Source organism: Hipposideros armiger, unplaced genomic scaffold (genome assembly GCF_001890085.2).
Source record: "Hipposideros armiger isolate ML-2016 unplaced genomic scaffold, ASM189008v1 scaffold_1018, whole genome shotgun sequence".
Lineage (NCBI taxonomy): Eukaryota > Metazoa > Chordata > Mammalia > Chiroptera > Hipposideridae > Hipposideros > Hipposideros armiger.
In genome coordinates, this window is record NW_017732368.1 from 108,965 (window position 1) to 124,099 (window position 15,135).

The 15,135-nt window shown below is 44.1% G+C and overlaps 1 protein-coding gene across 1 annotated transcript in view; it reads right to left on the minus strand.

Moving 5' to 3' along the window:
* The window catches only part of ADCY2 (adenylate cyclase 2), a 380,993-nt gene that overhangs the window by 58,843 nt on the left and 307,015 nt on the right, over positions 1-15,135 (minus strand). The window contains exons 16-18 of the mRNA XM_019631611.1: positions 12,467-12,604; positions 5,228-5,347; positions 116-285 (exon numbers count right to left, since the gene is read on the minus strand). Of these exons, the coding sequence (XP_019487156.1) occupies positions 116-285; positions 5,228-5,347; positions 12,467-12,604 (428 nt within the window). The remainder of the gene's footprint in view (positions 1-115; positions 286-5,227; positions 5,348-12,466; positions 12,605-15,135) is intronic.

The window sequence follows — 15,135 nt, forward strand, 5'->3', positions numbered from 1 at the left end:
GCAATGATTACTAATGACCCTCTGATTGCTACTTTGCATTCACTCAACACACACTCACATTATCCAGGTCCCATAAAATAACAACCGTAAAGAGGTGGAAGAGGAAGCAGGTTACCTCTCAAATAACACCTGGCTGTAGTCATCCAGGACGTGGGCGTGCGTGTGGAGAAAGATGATGTTGTAGCCCACCAACGCCACCATCATGATCAACATTTTCAACTCATAATTCACACGCAGGAAAACCGAGCAGGATATCAATCCCAGAATGCAGCTGTATATGAAGTACTGGAACGGGAAGATGCATCAGATGAAGACTCAGGACCTCTCCTGACAAACGCTGAAGTGAGAATGAAAGCTGGGGGCCACCACCAAGCTCACTGGTCAATTTACAACCTTGCTGCGAAAGCAGTCACCATTTTCTGCTCAGTGACCCAGGGACCAGGGCCTGAACACATTTGATTTAGGATAGAATTCTCATTACATAGCTCATGCCTTGCTGACCCAGCTTAGCATGTTTAACAAAAATAATCATGCACATTGCCAAATAGAAATACATCTAAAAAAATCTATTGCAATAATTTGAAGGCACACCATTATAAGCCAATGTCATTTGCTTCTTGAAAATGAAAATATGGCTACCTACACATTTACAGATTTAAAAAAAAATTATAGTATTCAGAATCTTTTTCGGCCTTTAATTCATTAAGAGGCTATAAATCACTTTGGGTATTTCTGTTAAAAGCATAACAAGTGTAGGCATGTTGTTAAAAGAAAAATTGTGTGTCAGAGGGACTATCTAAAACAGGAAGGATTTTAAAAACTAAAAGCTTTGGCCAGGGTGAGTCACAAATACCCTGGAAGTGGACAGGCACCAGAAGAAACATGAAGGCGTGGGCGCCTGCCATCTTTTCAGTCCGTAGGGAGCAGCCACAGGCCAGCCCAGTGTTGACTTTCTCGCAATTTCCCATGATGGGCGCAGTAGAGTCAGGATAGCCCTGGACTCCATCCTGCTGTAGCCAGTCGCTACCTGAGTTACTTTAGGTCCGTGGCCCAGCTTGCCTGTGTTGCAGTGTCTTCATCTGTGAAATGAGGGTAATATTGTCCTCATTGTCTTCTCAGGTCACTGAGGAGAACAGTGATGCCTGGAGCACAGAGCCCTGCCAGCCCTGAGGGACTAAATGACATGACTGCCATTCTCTCAAAGCCTTGATGTGCTGCGTTAAGGTTTTTATGAACAAGGGGTTATGGTACTATCTTAGCATTCTTGGACCAGAAAAAGCACTGGAAAAAGTTTAATAATTGTAATAAAACATAGATCTGAGGGCTGTTTGAAAAACCCTGTCTTTAAAAAATAGCCCACTTTGTAAGCTACTCCATCTTAGTTTCATTACATGGAATAAGCCATGGGTAAATTGCTTATGGGTGCCATTCTAGCTCTTTTATTTCCCCACACTGAGGTCATCCACAATAAGCTATCTGGAAGGCTACTGATATTAGCTCAGCAGTCCAGTTCTTGGGGAAGAAAGGAAAGTCAAAAAGTGAGCTGCAGTGGCCAGACAATGTGATTCTTCCTCTATGCAGTTTGCTGTTATTAGTACAAACTGGGGCTCTTTGTAAGATTTCATTTTAAAAAGGATTCTGCTGCTAACATTATGCCAAAAACCATTATTAGAATTAGAGTTATCAACCAGTTCAGCCTCATCAAATGAAAAGCAGAATAAAGGAGCCACTTAAATGAATATGTGCATGTATAGTTTTTAAGGGGGCAATAGGGTTATAAAGGTTTTCTGTAAGAACCCTGATTAAAAAAACAATGTGCCAGCCAATACCTATACAATTATGCCTATGGTTTTACATTTTAAAATGCATTCTTAGGCTTTCAAAAAGCTTTCACATTTCAGGACTATCTATGAAAATACATATGTTAATGGAAAATAGGCTTTTAGTCCATTTTCTATTTTAAAAAACAACCAAAAATCCTTTCTAGAATGCTTGTCGGCCATGCACCAGAAATCCTGGGAGTTAATTAAAGGTAGGTTGCGATCCTGCAGGTGCCACAGAGGGATGTGCAAACGAGGGAGAATAACTGACGAAGGCCGGAAGCCCTGATGGGCAAGCTGTCACTACTGCAGGTCGCAGCCCACCAGGGAGAGTGGCCGGTGGTGGAGTTCAGGCTCCTGAAGTCACTTCTATGACGGAAGAAGTCCTAGCGACCTTATTTTTATAATGCAGTTCATCTAATGACTAGTTAATACTTGTACTCATTATTTACATTATAATTTAAATCAGTAATTATTAATATTATTTTAATTACTAAACAATATCTTTTATTATAATATTAGTTAATATTAAGTTAGCTAGGTGATTATTAGTTAATACAGTTATTGGCACTTTTGATGCAATCAATGCAATCAACTTGCATCTTAACACCGAGGGAATAGCCACGGGTATCCTGGGTGATTCGCTCAGGCCTCCTTTGGCCACCGTTCCCTCCCCTGGAAACTGGGGATTCCCATAGGACCTTCTCACAGGGCACTGTTGTGGGCGGGACGCTCTAAGCGCAGTTCGGGTACAGGGCGCCTACATGGCAAAGGTCTTTATGGTCGACTCTGTCGGGCATTTTAAAATGACTCTTTTTTTTCCTGCTTACAGAAATAATGCCTCTGATATTAAAAATTGGGAAATACACAAAGGACATATACAAAAATAAGGGTCTCCTACTATCCCCAATATCCAACACGAGGCTACTAATCACCTTGTGGAGATCTTTCCAGCCTTCTCCTTCTGCTATTTATTATTGGCATTATTATTTTAGAAAATTGGGATTATACTGTTTTGAGGTGTTTTTAAATGGTACTTTTTAATTAATAACTTATCAAAAATATATATTTTTATATTATTAAATAATTTTCTACAACATCTTTTGTAATGGCTGGCTATAACTAAACAATAGAATTTATCTATTGAAACACTTAACCGTATTCTGACTTTTCAGTTGTTTGCTTGTCTATTGTTGATGCTCTGCAAACACTTTAATGAACGCTCTGGTAGCTAAGTCTGTGCACCTTTAACGTTGATTTCCAAGTCAGTATTGCAGTGTACAAACTATGCCTGTGTGGATGCTTTTCGATGGCTGCTATAAATGGCCATTAAGAAGTTACGTCACTTCATTCACCCACAGCAGTGATGGCGCCAGTCCTGGTTCCCCCCGTCAGTCGCAGGTGTCACATAAGATGGGCTTTGAGAGGCATAAGGCGTACTCTGTACACATCCCCAAAACAGCTTTCCTCGTGTTCCTAAGCACCAATGAAAGGGGAAGCCAAGGTGTTTCCGGGCTCCTTTGGGACCCCTAAGCTTCTGAGTAAATAAAAGTGTTCCTATGGCCGGCCGAGTGGCTCAGTTGGTTAAGAGCTCGCTCAAGAGTGCAAGCTCTGAGCAACAGCGGTTTGATGCCTGGCCCGAGCTGAGCAGCCGCTGAGCTGCCAACAGGTGGCAGGATGGCTCAGCTAAAAAAAAATAAAAAAAGTGTTCCTTCCTGTATAGCCAGGACGTGAGCACGCCGAGCGTCTTGGCAAAGCCACCGTAGTTCTGTTTCTGAAGGCTTATTATTGGGACAATAGTGGCCTGGTGGCTAAGATTTTAAAGAGTCGACTGTGTATTTTTGCAGAACCTTTTCAAAGGCTGAGTAAGCATCACCTTTCCCCACCTTGGGTTTCTAGCGATTTGCTTCCTTTGAAAATCAGCTCTCATACAGACTTACCCAGATAAAATTCAGAATGACCTTCCTGCCTGTAGCGGTGCCAAGCGTGGTGACTATTCTACCCAAAAATACTGAACGGAGAGATTAAAAACAATGCTTTGCAGGCTCTGCTTTTCTTTCCTGTGAAAATGCATCTTTACTTTAAACCATTCAAGTGCCTTGTGAACGTCACATGGGGACAGTTTGGAGGGTCTCTCCCTCCACTGGCCTATGGACCACGTGCTACCAATGTCATCCATTCAAGGACGAAGACATAGACCACAGTGTTAGTGAAATCTTTCTCCCAAGAGTGTGGCTCCACGCTGCCCACAGTGAGGGAACAGCCGATAAATCCCTGTGGGTCTTGTCTCTCCCTTTCCACTTAGTTAACACGGAAAACACAGTGTCTAATCCTCCCCAGGGTTTAGTGCCCAAAATGAAGGCCAGAACCTCTAGGACCCAGGATGAAACTTCTGCCATCCTGTCTTCCTGAGTCCACAGGGACCTTCTTATGGACCCTGGTCAGGTGCCTCTGAAACAGTCATGGCCTCCAATAACCCAACACCCCTATTCTCTATACACACAACTGTGAGCTCCCCGGGAAACGGAAGTGGCAAGGTGAGAAAAAGTATCAAAGCCAAATACCAAGGAAACAAGTCAGCGAAAGAAAAATGGGGAAAGGATGTCTTTATCGCCCTTGCTAGTGGGGTTTGGAAGATTGGTAGGGCATTTTTAAAAATACATATTAAATGACCGATTTCAGTCCCCAATATAGTTCATTTAGCATTCTTCAAACTGACTATACAAGGCAGAAACGAAATGGGGATAATCTATGCTACTTCTACATGATTATTCATAAAATGCAAAGGAGACGATCAAAACACATTTTTTTTTTGCACAAACAATTCATGGAAGAAAAAAGTTATTAAGCAGTAAATAACTGATTTACCTCTTTTTACTGAAAAGACTGATGTGCTAGTAAGTTTTGAAATTTCAATCTAGGCCCGTTGAGACATTGGTTAAAATGAGACAGTGACGATTACTGAGGATATAGTCACTGGACAGTATTTGCACTCAAACGAGAGGCAGGAATCCGAAATGTGGCCCTGTCATCACAGTGTCAGGGAACTAACACTAATCCACTGGAACAATTAGCAAAATCTACGAGCAACGGACCCAGACATTCACGCATATAATTGAAATGTCAAACGGTGGGACACATGCTAGAAAATGTAGCAGTTAAGAGAACGGGGCAAGAGTTGTCTGTGAGAACATCAAGGTGACACCAAGTTGGCACACGTGACCTAACTGGTGCCAGTCAGCCAGACATCGCTTACCAAAGCCTGGCACGTTTTACCTGCTCAGGACCTACTCAGGTATTGACACCAAGGAAGAAAAGGGAAGTCTAGAACAGATGAGAAAGTGGAGGACATAACCTTACATGGACTAGTAGCAGACAGAAAAAAATGAAAAACAAAGTTTTCTTACCGGAAGGAAAAACAAGTTTTGCGCCCGCAGAATCGCTGCCTGGTTACTGGAGGCAGAAAGGCTCATGTTGGATGTGTTGGCAGTGGGAGGGATTGTTTCCTCTGCGTCGCTCAGGAAAAACTGCAAAGACAATGTTTAGTTTTCAATGAATTAGCGCAAAGGAGGCTGACGAGTTAGAAAGGGGTGCTAAGGCGATGAGTGACCTGCTCCTTCTGGCCGGTAAGCAGGATCGCGTGGGCAATCCAACAGCGCTAACAGCTAATCGCATCCTCTTAGAAGCTTTGAGAATTTCTCCTCAATAAGCAAATAACTACTGATTGTTGTGCCACACACTTACTAGTGAATTCCAGAACTGCAGGACTGGTGTTCAGGAACACAGCAGCACCTCCCTTAAATATTAAAACTGTAAAGCACAGGGCAGAGGCCTTCGTTAGAACTACGTGTGAGGCTGATGCCACCGCGCACACAGACACTCAACTCCTTTCCCTGAACTCAGAGCCTCCACAAGGTGTTTGCAGAGTCTTCTCCATCTTGGTTCCGACATTAAATGAGTCAGTGGATTTGTATGAGTTCTTGATTTTTAAGAAAAAATTCATTTTATCGGCACAGTGCAACAACCAGTATCAACATTTCTATTATTTGTGAGTGTTTGGCAGCTCAGGGTCATGAGGGTTTAAAATTGAGGATGGATGCTCTTAGCACTGTTGGAAAGGGGTCCTACTTAGAAAAAAAAAAAGATAATCTTGAGAAGATAGATGATCAGTTTTCATATAATGGTCACCCAACTGCAAAGTCAACGTGTTAGCAAGGTAGGAGGAGTCTGACTTCTCTCCCTGTGTCTGTCTCTCGTTGTCTTTCTGTCTCTCTCTCTCTCTCTGTCACTATCTCTGTCTGTCTCTGTTTCTCTCTTTTCTAGAGAAGCTGTACCACAGCCTGTTTAAGTGACGAAGGGTCAGTAGCTGTCTGTACTGTGGCTGAGGGTCAGAGGAGCATTCGGTAAAAACAAACCAGAGAAGCACTCAGGCCAGGCCCCTTGTACTGAAATCTCAGCCATAAACAAGGTTGTGCTTTCTGCATAGACTAGCCACACTCACTCAAGTTCACAAAGTCAAACTCGCCTGCACAGTTTCTACAGCCGTTTTCGTTTGCTTCCTTCTTTTGGTTTATTTCCTTCGATGGCAGAGTTCATGTCAAACATGCTAATTTACTTAGGCAGATAAGGAGGCATTTATTTACTATATTCTTGGGAATATTTCCTCTCAGATTCCAGGAATGATACCGGGTACAGTGATTCTATCCATTGTATCACGTGGTAAAACCAAAATGCTGATTTATAAAACAAAGAGATTGTAGATGTCTTTATTGACTACTAAAGAATTTATAAAAAATGTCACAACCCCTGGTTGAACTGTAAATGCGCTAATTCTTTGAAAAAGTTATATTAGGAAAAAACAGTTGGTTAGCAAAATTACATAGGTTTCGAGTGTACAATTCAATAATACATCATCAATATATTGCATTGTGTGTTCATCACCCAGAGTCAGTTTTTCCATCACCATATATTTGACCCCATTCACCCTCTTCTACCACCCCCTCCTCGTCCCCTCTGGTAATCACTGAGCTGTTGTCTGTGTCTTATGAGTTTTTGTTTCTTTGTTTGCAAAACCTTCCTGATTATATCACCTCACAGGGAAAATAAATTCTCGCTTCACAATGAGTAGACACATATCCTGTGAAAACTTTGTCTTGCAAGGAGACTCTGCAATAAATACGATGGTTTGAGTTTGAAAAACAGTAAAGAACTTCAGTCCGGAGACCTAACAATGCTTCCTTAACCATCTTTGGCTGCTTTTCCCAGCACGTGTTAACTACCCCTAAAATCAGGAAACTCTTCGTTCTGTGTGGCATCACACTGCAATTTTGAATCAGTTCCCCCATGCTGTCCTCTTAACCATTTTAAAATAACAAAATAAAGCCATAATTAAGGTTTGCCTTTCACACCCTCAGGTGTCTCCTCTCCCAGGAGGCCCCGGTCACCATCAGGGCACTGGAACCAAGGAGACCTTGCTCCTTTTGTGTGTTTGGTCTGGACTCTTGGAGTGGAAATGAGCTTGCTCCTACGAGGCCAGTTCTAATGCGTTCGCCTCCAGAAAGACCCGAGTGCCTTTTTGACAACGGCCAGGGTCTTCCCTATTTCCTGCTGCTCTTTCCCAAAGGGAAGTCATTCCAAACACTTACCTTTTCCACCGGGAATTAAAAGGAAAATGGAATTCTGGGTTCACCCTGTGGTTGCTTGGAACCTCCGATCTTCAAGGTGATCACTTTCAAGTGTAAAAGATCCAGGTGGAAACATTTGCACTATGCTGGTAATAATTCTACAGAGTACCTGAATCCTTAACACTGCTGTTTCAGTTTTAGTGGCGACATTGTCTTTTCATGGCTTTGATCTGGGTTCGTTCCTGTAATACAGACACTCCATTTTGTGAGGGGGGAATAATTGTGGTTTTGTCCAAATGTGTTTCTCAGTGTGGTGCTATTTTGGAAAAATGAAAGGAGGGAGTTTTGGGAGGCTGGAGGAAATTGTCCAAGAAGACCTAATCTCCCCTTTACTCTGTGAATGAATGAAACATCATTTCTGGAAAAAAATTAAATAACAAACTCACGTCGTCTCCTATGTAGCCAGGCAAATACTCGAGAGCTATTACTCCCTCATTCCTCATCCTTCTGGGTTAAACTGCCACAACTTTCTCCACAGACTGAATTTCTAGTAATCAGAATCATCTGGGGTTCTCTCCAGACCCATTGTAATATTCTACAACCTTTGTCCTAACTGGTGAAATGATACCTCATCCTGGATAAGATATGCTAATAAAGTACTAATGAACATGGCATATTTTTAGCTTTACTTGCCAATTTTACATTTCCCAGGCAATGTAAGACATCTCAGAGCCAGCTTTTTCAAACAATGTTAAATTATGAACACGCGACTTAATGTTGTGCTGTATGCCTGAAGACATCACCACGTGTAGAAGTCAGGACAGGCCCCCAGTTTACTAACTACAGCCAACTCCTGGCCTGGGGGCTCCCAGAGCAGCACCGGTGACAGGGCCCTCTGGGCAGTTTCTCAGAAGAGGTTGCAAAATGCCGTGGGAAATCACATGATGACACGGTCAAGGTGTCGGAGAAAAATGGCCGAGAATTCAAGCTTCTCATGCATGATTCTAAACAGTCGCCTGGACATTAAAATGCAACAAAACACACAGGTCATTGGCAATTTGACAGCCCAAATCCCACAGTTGGTAAAAGACTGGATAACTGTTTTCCTCCACTTTTGATTGGGGTGTGTGGTGTTGCAAGGGTGAACATGAGGTGTTTAAAATGTCCTGTTAGAACCTCACAATTCATTTTAATTAAAACTGCCCTGAATGTTTTGTCATTTTTATCAGCATATAATTAGATGTTCAAAAGAAAACTCTGAGCACACCATTCCTGCTGATCCGTCGGTGCTGTTAAAATGCAGGTGTCACCTTCTCCGAACATGAGTGAGGGGCCTGGGGGCCCACTTCCCTTGCATGGAACCCCACTGACCTCAGTTCTGACCAGCCAGCACCCGAATCCACCTCAGCACCATCTGGTGATGTGTGTGGCCCGGGGTGGTCACAGCACCATCTCACGGTGTGGCAGGGGACACAGGACCCGGCGTTGCCTCATGCACTCATAACTCAAGAGGACGGGGATCCGAGGAGCTGCCCGACATTCTCTGTAAATGCCCAGATGTGATCAAAGGCTGCACCCGATGAGCAAGCGCCTTCCCTTCTGTGACTAGTCAGAAATTTTGAGGAAGCTCCACAGTTATTCCCTAGTAGCGGGAAATCCTTTCCTTTCCGTACCTAATGTTGGCTTTCGTACTGTTTTATGTCACTTCTTTGAAATAAATGCAAGAGAAGCATCTGATAAAAAAAGAACCACTAATTTCAGGGCCCCAGGTGTCAAGGAAAACGCCATTTCTCCTGCATGGCAGGTGGGGCGGACATCTGCCTGAGCGGTTCTGAGTGCCAACCCTCTCCACCCCGGGACAGAGGAGAAGGAACCCCGCCTGCGCCTTCCTCACAGCCTCTCTGGCCCAGGGGGAGCGCAGCACATGGGGCAGAGCCTTATTTCTTCTTTCTCAAGGTCATCCATCAGTTTTATCACATCTCCCACATTCCTCACTTGGGGATGAACACCCGTTTTTGTGAGGAGGGAAAGTGACTCTGGAAGACGTTTTTCTGGTGCTGAAGATGCATTTCTTCTCCCCAAAGCAATCACCATTACCGTGAAAAAAAAATCGCCCAAATGTTTAACTCGTCAAACGTTTAGACAGTGACCTAACTGCCCGACTATCATTACTAATTATCCTATGTGAAATACAATTAGCTTCCAAATCACATTTGTGTCCCCTTTAGATTCTGTCTTTAAAAAATTAGGTGATAAATCCTGGTTTTATAAGGTCAAACTGGACTTTACAAAAATAAATGTTTTCTCTTTCAAAGGGTTGTGTATGTATGCATTCATTAAGTAACTATTAAATCACCACTCCTTACATGGAAGGCGTGTTCCTAGGACATGAGAAAAAATATAGAAGAAAAAAAAAAACATTCTCTCTTTTTTTTAGTACTTTTTTTTTTTTAATTGGGAAACAGTATGTTTTTCTAGGATCCCCTCAGCTCCAAGTCAAGTAGTTGTTTCAATCTAGTTCTGGAGGGCGCATCTCAGTGACCCATGTGGGGATTGAACTGGCAACCTTGGTGTTATGAGCACTGCCCTCTAACCAACTGAGCTAATCAGCCACCCCCAAACACCCCATTCTCTTAAGTGTATAGATGCCATGGGAAATGTCTTGTTCCCATAACTTACAGGTGCTGCTGACGGAGGAGGTCAGCTCTCAGGAAGTGTGTTGTATTGGCTCTGGGCCTGCACAGGTGAGTGAGCACACTTTGAGAGATGAGGAGCCTTGATTATAAGGGCCCTGTGGCCGTCACCCCTTGTTCGGCAACTGTACACGCTCTGTGTCTGTTGGAACCTCTCAGAACCCTAGCTAGGGCACCCTGTTACCGCTCCAGAGTGTTCTGTCCCAGTCCCTTCACAATGGAGCTCACTTCTGACCCAGATGTCTCCCTCCCTCCCGCAGCCCTTGCATTTTAAAGTCCCTCTAAAGCAGGAATTACTGTTGTCCAGACATGGCACTGTTCTCCAGCTGTTTCCCACTCAGTTATGATTGTTTGTTGGAAAGAAACAATGTCATGGTCCAGGTACGCCCGAGACCTAAAGACGAGGCCCCCACTCCTGGAAGGGTGTCTCATCATCCCTGCAATAGGAAGACAGGCCTCGGGTGCCATGTCTGGCCAGGAGGAGGGCAGCTTAGCTCAGCGTCACTCCCTGAGTTTACAGAGGAAGCCCAGGACAGTGGAGATCCCGCAGTGAACTTGACACATGAAGATAACTCCACAAAGGAATGAAAGGTCAAGGGCCAGGAGGTGCTGGGGAGGCTGCTGGCTGCATGGGCTTGACTGCTGAGCCCTCCCCCCTCAGGCACCATCAACTCTAACTTCGTTCGGGGCAGGCCTCCTCCCTGAGCTGATGTCTGAGACGACGCAGAGGGCGGAGAAAGGAGTGATGGTGGTCGCATCTGTCCCTGGCCTGTGCCTGAGGAGGCCCACATTAGGGCTGGGCCTCATGCCATTTTTTAGGGGTGCTGAGAGTTGGGGCATGTAGTCAGGTGGTGGGGCACACCAGCATGCCGTCCTCCAGCTGACCACATGGGGGGGCAGAGGACCCGACACCCCCACCTCCTGACAGGGTAGGAAGTGGGAGGCGGAGGGCAAGCTATGGCTTCTCTCTGACGCCCCCTTTCCAGGCGTCCTGAAGGTAGATGCCTGGGCAGGCGACGCAGAGAAAGAAGCCTCCAGCCGTGACGGCCGGCACCCCAGCCATCCAGCTTCCCGTTGGCATCGCCCTCACCTGAATCTCCAGGTGTGGCAGGAGGCACGGCACACTCCAGGGCATACTGTTCAGGATGCATCCCCAGGGAACGTTCAAGGTCCTTAGGCCTTCTTCAGCCTTGTCTGTCACTGCTTCTTTATACAAATGTCCGCCCTGTTTCTAGTCCTCGATGCCAAATGTCTTCCCACTTCTCATCTTTCATCCATCCTTTCCTGAACTCCTTCTCCTACCGTCCTTACAAGGCAGCCCAGCAGGCCCTGCGGTCCCTTCTCCATGCCGCCTCTCGGCCGCTCTTACTGTGGCCCCCAGACCCTTTACCCGGGGTTTACCAGCTGTCCATCTCCTAGACTCTGTGAATGCCTGGAAGGCAGAGGGCGATCTTTGGATTCTGGGCATCAAGCAATGTACCAGACACATTTTTATGCTCAGCAGATATTTTCTGGCTGAATAAATGCTGTCTCATCTATGAAAACTAAGTCTTATCAGTTAATATATATGCTCTATCTTCTCCACCTGATTTTATGCTTCAGGAAGACAAGAACTGCACCTCATTATATTCCAGGGTTCCAACAGCTCATAAAGCAGCCCTACGAAATATCGTGATGCCTTCTGGTTGATGATGATGATGCCAGAATAGTGACAAGGATACGTCTTCATGTGCACTGATGACCTATGTGCCTATTTTTAAGGCTACACCGGTCATGATGCTATCGGCACAGTAAGAGTGAGCACTGGTTTAATATTCACACAGTGCCCGGTGCCATGCTAAGTGAGGTAGGCGCATCAGCTCATTTAATCCACGTTGGCACAGAACTGTCGGTTCTCATTTTGAGAAGTGGAAATGGAGCCTGTGGAAGTTTATGAAATGAAAGCTCTCTGAACTCACACAGCTGGTGAGATGGGGCTGAGGTTTCAAATCAGATCTTTCGAGAGCAGGACAGCGCTCCCACTGCACTCCCCTTAATTTGGTAGCTCTGTTACCCCTAGGTGATGATCCCGCTGACATTCGATGTCATTTCTCTCACCAGGAGCCGCAAGGAGGATGATGGTGGGAAATGGCCGGGAGAAGCTGCCTCTCTCAGGTGCGTCTGCAGAAAGCATCCTTTTAATTAGTGAGGCTGCTTCTGCAGCGGCTGGGTGTTGAATTTAATAGGCAGTGATCGGTGTCACCAAAGGAGCTATGCGCAAGGTTCCACAATGCCACTAAGACAGGCATCGGGAGTGAAGAAGGCCTGCCTGCCAGGACCGCGGACTCACCATGTTGAACACGGCCATGGTTAAAATGATGGCCGTGGTGATCACCGTGAGGGAGACCCTTGGCCAGGGGCGGCTCGCGATGATGCCCGACGGCTTCAAAAGCCACAGGAGAGAGGCGGAAGCCTTCTTGCTGCATTGCTAGGAAGACAGAGAAAGAAAAAGACACGCAGTGTTATCTTATGTATCCTCCCAAGTTACTTAATGATATTTAAAACCCCAAGACGCACCAGTATCATTCACAGATTAATGAGTAGGCTCTGCCTTCCGCTGGGGGCCCATACCAGGTCACAGACCTTGTTAAATTATGCTGGCATCATTGTTACAAACTAAGAACTAATTAATTAAATGTCTATGATAAATGTAGGTTGCGCTTGCATGTCCTTTAAATGAGAACTGAAATTATGTTTAAAAAGATCTTCTGGTAAAGAAAAAATGTCAGTTAATTAAACCATTCTGTGGGATGTGTTAGGTCTCAGATCACAGCTATGATAAAGCAGTTATCATGAATTCAGCCGATTTATGTAGAAAAGAGATCAATATGCAGCTAATCATAAGACTACAACTGTCAAACACAACAGTTAGTCTAATGGTAAAACTGGTGTGACATCAATGAAACACGAATAGAGAGAACACTCCTTAGTAGCAGTAATACACAGCACTTTTATTTCTCTACCTCTCACGTTTTCTTTCTGCTTTATTCTTAAAATATTTATATACGTAAATATGTATATATGTAATATATGTGTATATATGTATATGTATGTATGTATATATGTGTGTGTATATCTGCTTTAATCTTAAAAATGTAAGCATTGAATATATTAAGTATCAATACAATTAAATCAGATTCTATAATACGGGATGAGAGGTGATTAGAAAGGTAAAGAACCGGCTCAGTAATCCAGGGTCAAAGCCCCAGAGCTGTAAGACTTTTTGTGAGTTAATTAACCTCTCTGATTCTCTGGTTTCCCCAAGAGCCTGAACTACAGCCAGTGCGGCCCTGGGCTCTGGGCTCCACTGTGGTCAGGAGCTGAGCTGCTGGCTGGTGGTGGGAGGTGCATGGGGGGGAGGGGTCTCATGGCATTTTCTCGACCAACAACATGGCAGGGGCCAGGTCTGTGCCTTTAATTTCTTCCCAAGAGCAGGGCTTGGATGGGGATTGGTAGAGGCATTAAATCCATCATCCAATAAGATGACTCTGATGCTCTGAACACGCAGTATCTTGGAGGGTCACACAGCTGGAGGACACCCCCCTAAGGGTGCTTGTCATTATAACAGAACGCATGCTACTTCTAATAATATGAACACCACAACCCTAATCAGATCTCTATTCTGGAGGAGGAGCTATGATAAAGTGTAAAGATCAGAGATTTAAATAGGATATCGTTGTCATCTAGCTCAGATTCCATTAGGAGATGATGGCTTCTGGTTTGACTCTGGTAAATTAAGATAATAAGTATTTGCATCCTAATCCACTAGGATTAGTGTTTTCATATAAGAGAAAATGATTGAAATTGATGTTTTGTGTTTGTACACCGAAATTATCAATCGATACAATAATAAAACAGTTAAGAGCAGATAATTCAAAAGTTTACTACTTTAGGAGAAATTTCAATCTTGCTCAGATTCCATATCACAATTAGGTAAAATATTACCTAGTTATTTCACAGGCTTATTGAAATTATAAAATAAAAAAAGTCACTTTGTTGAAAATGTTAGAACAACACATGGTGATGAGCTTGCCAAATAATCTATCTAATAGAAACCTTGTGTTCTTAGCAGGGTTAGTCATTTACTGAAACAGATGTGGGCAGACCCATGTGCATATTTTTCTGCTCCTGCACCATGCTGGGCAAAATTACAAACTGGTGGCCCTACAAACTACTGTCTATATGGCCTCCTGAACACGTGGAAGAAGGCCAGGAAACGTGTCATGTTCTGAGTCACCCCAGAAAGACAACCCCCAGAGCACATCTCTAAAGACACATGGGTTTGGCAAGCACGGGGTTCAGGATGCAATGGGGCCGATTCGTTCTCCTGGCGGTCTTCATGTTTTCCTCAAAGTCTCCCCATACAAACATCTTTAAACTTATCATGCCAAACAATCATCATTCCCAAGGTCAGAGAGGCAGGCAGCCTCCTTATCTTTTCATTTTTGTCACCAAGTTAAGGCATAGTAAATCAAATTGTGCTGACACATGAAGATTGGTAAACACTGCCATTGGCGAGGACAAAGAAATAGAAGACGATAAGAGATGCGTATCCTGAGCTACAGTGACAGAGAGGGAAGAAGGGCAGGGAGATCAAGACGTTAGGGGGACAGAGGAAACCAACGACGGGGAAGAGAGAGCAAGATCTTAAAACTGGAGGGGTCTGACGAAGGACAATGAGAACCTTGATTCAACTTGAAACTCTGAATAAAAATTACAATGTGGCTCTTGGCATGATAATTTACTTCCGTTTATTCTGTTTCAGGGTTAAGTATTCAAATAGAGTACCTGACGGAAAAATAAGTTTATCACAATGAATACCATCCCAGTGAAACATAAATGATAATATCTCAAAGAACATTTGGCATTTATTCAGATGATGCCATTCCTATGAAAATAAGAGAACGCCTGCTATGAGCTGAGGTTAGTCACTCTAGTTGATCTTAGGTTTAATTACTG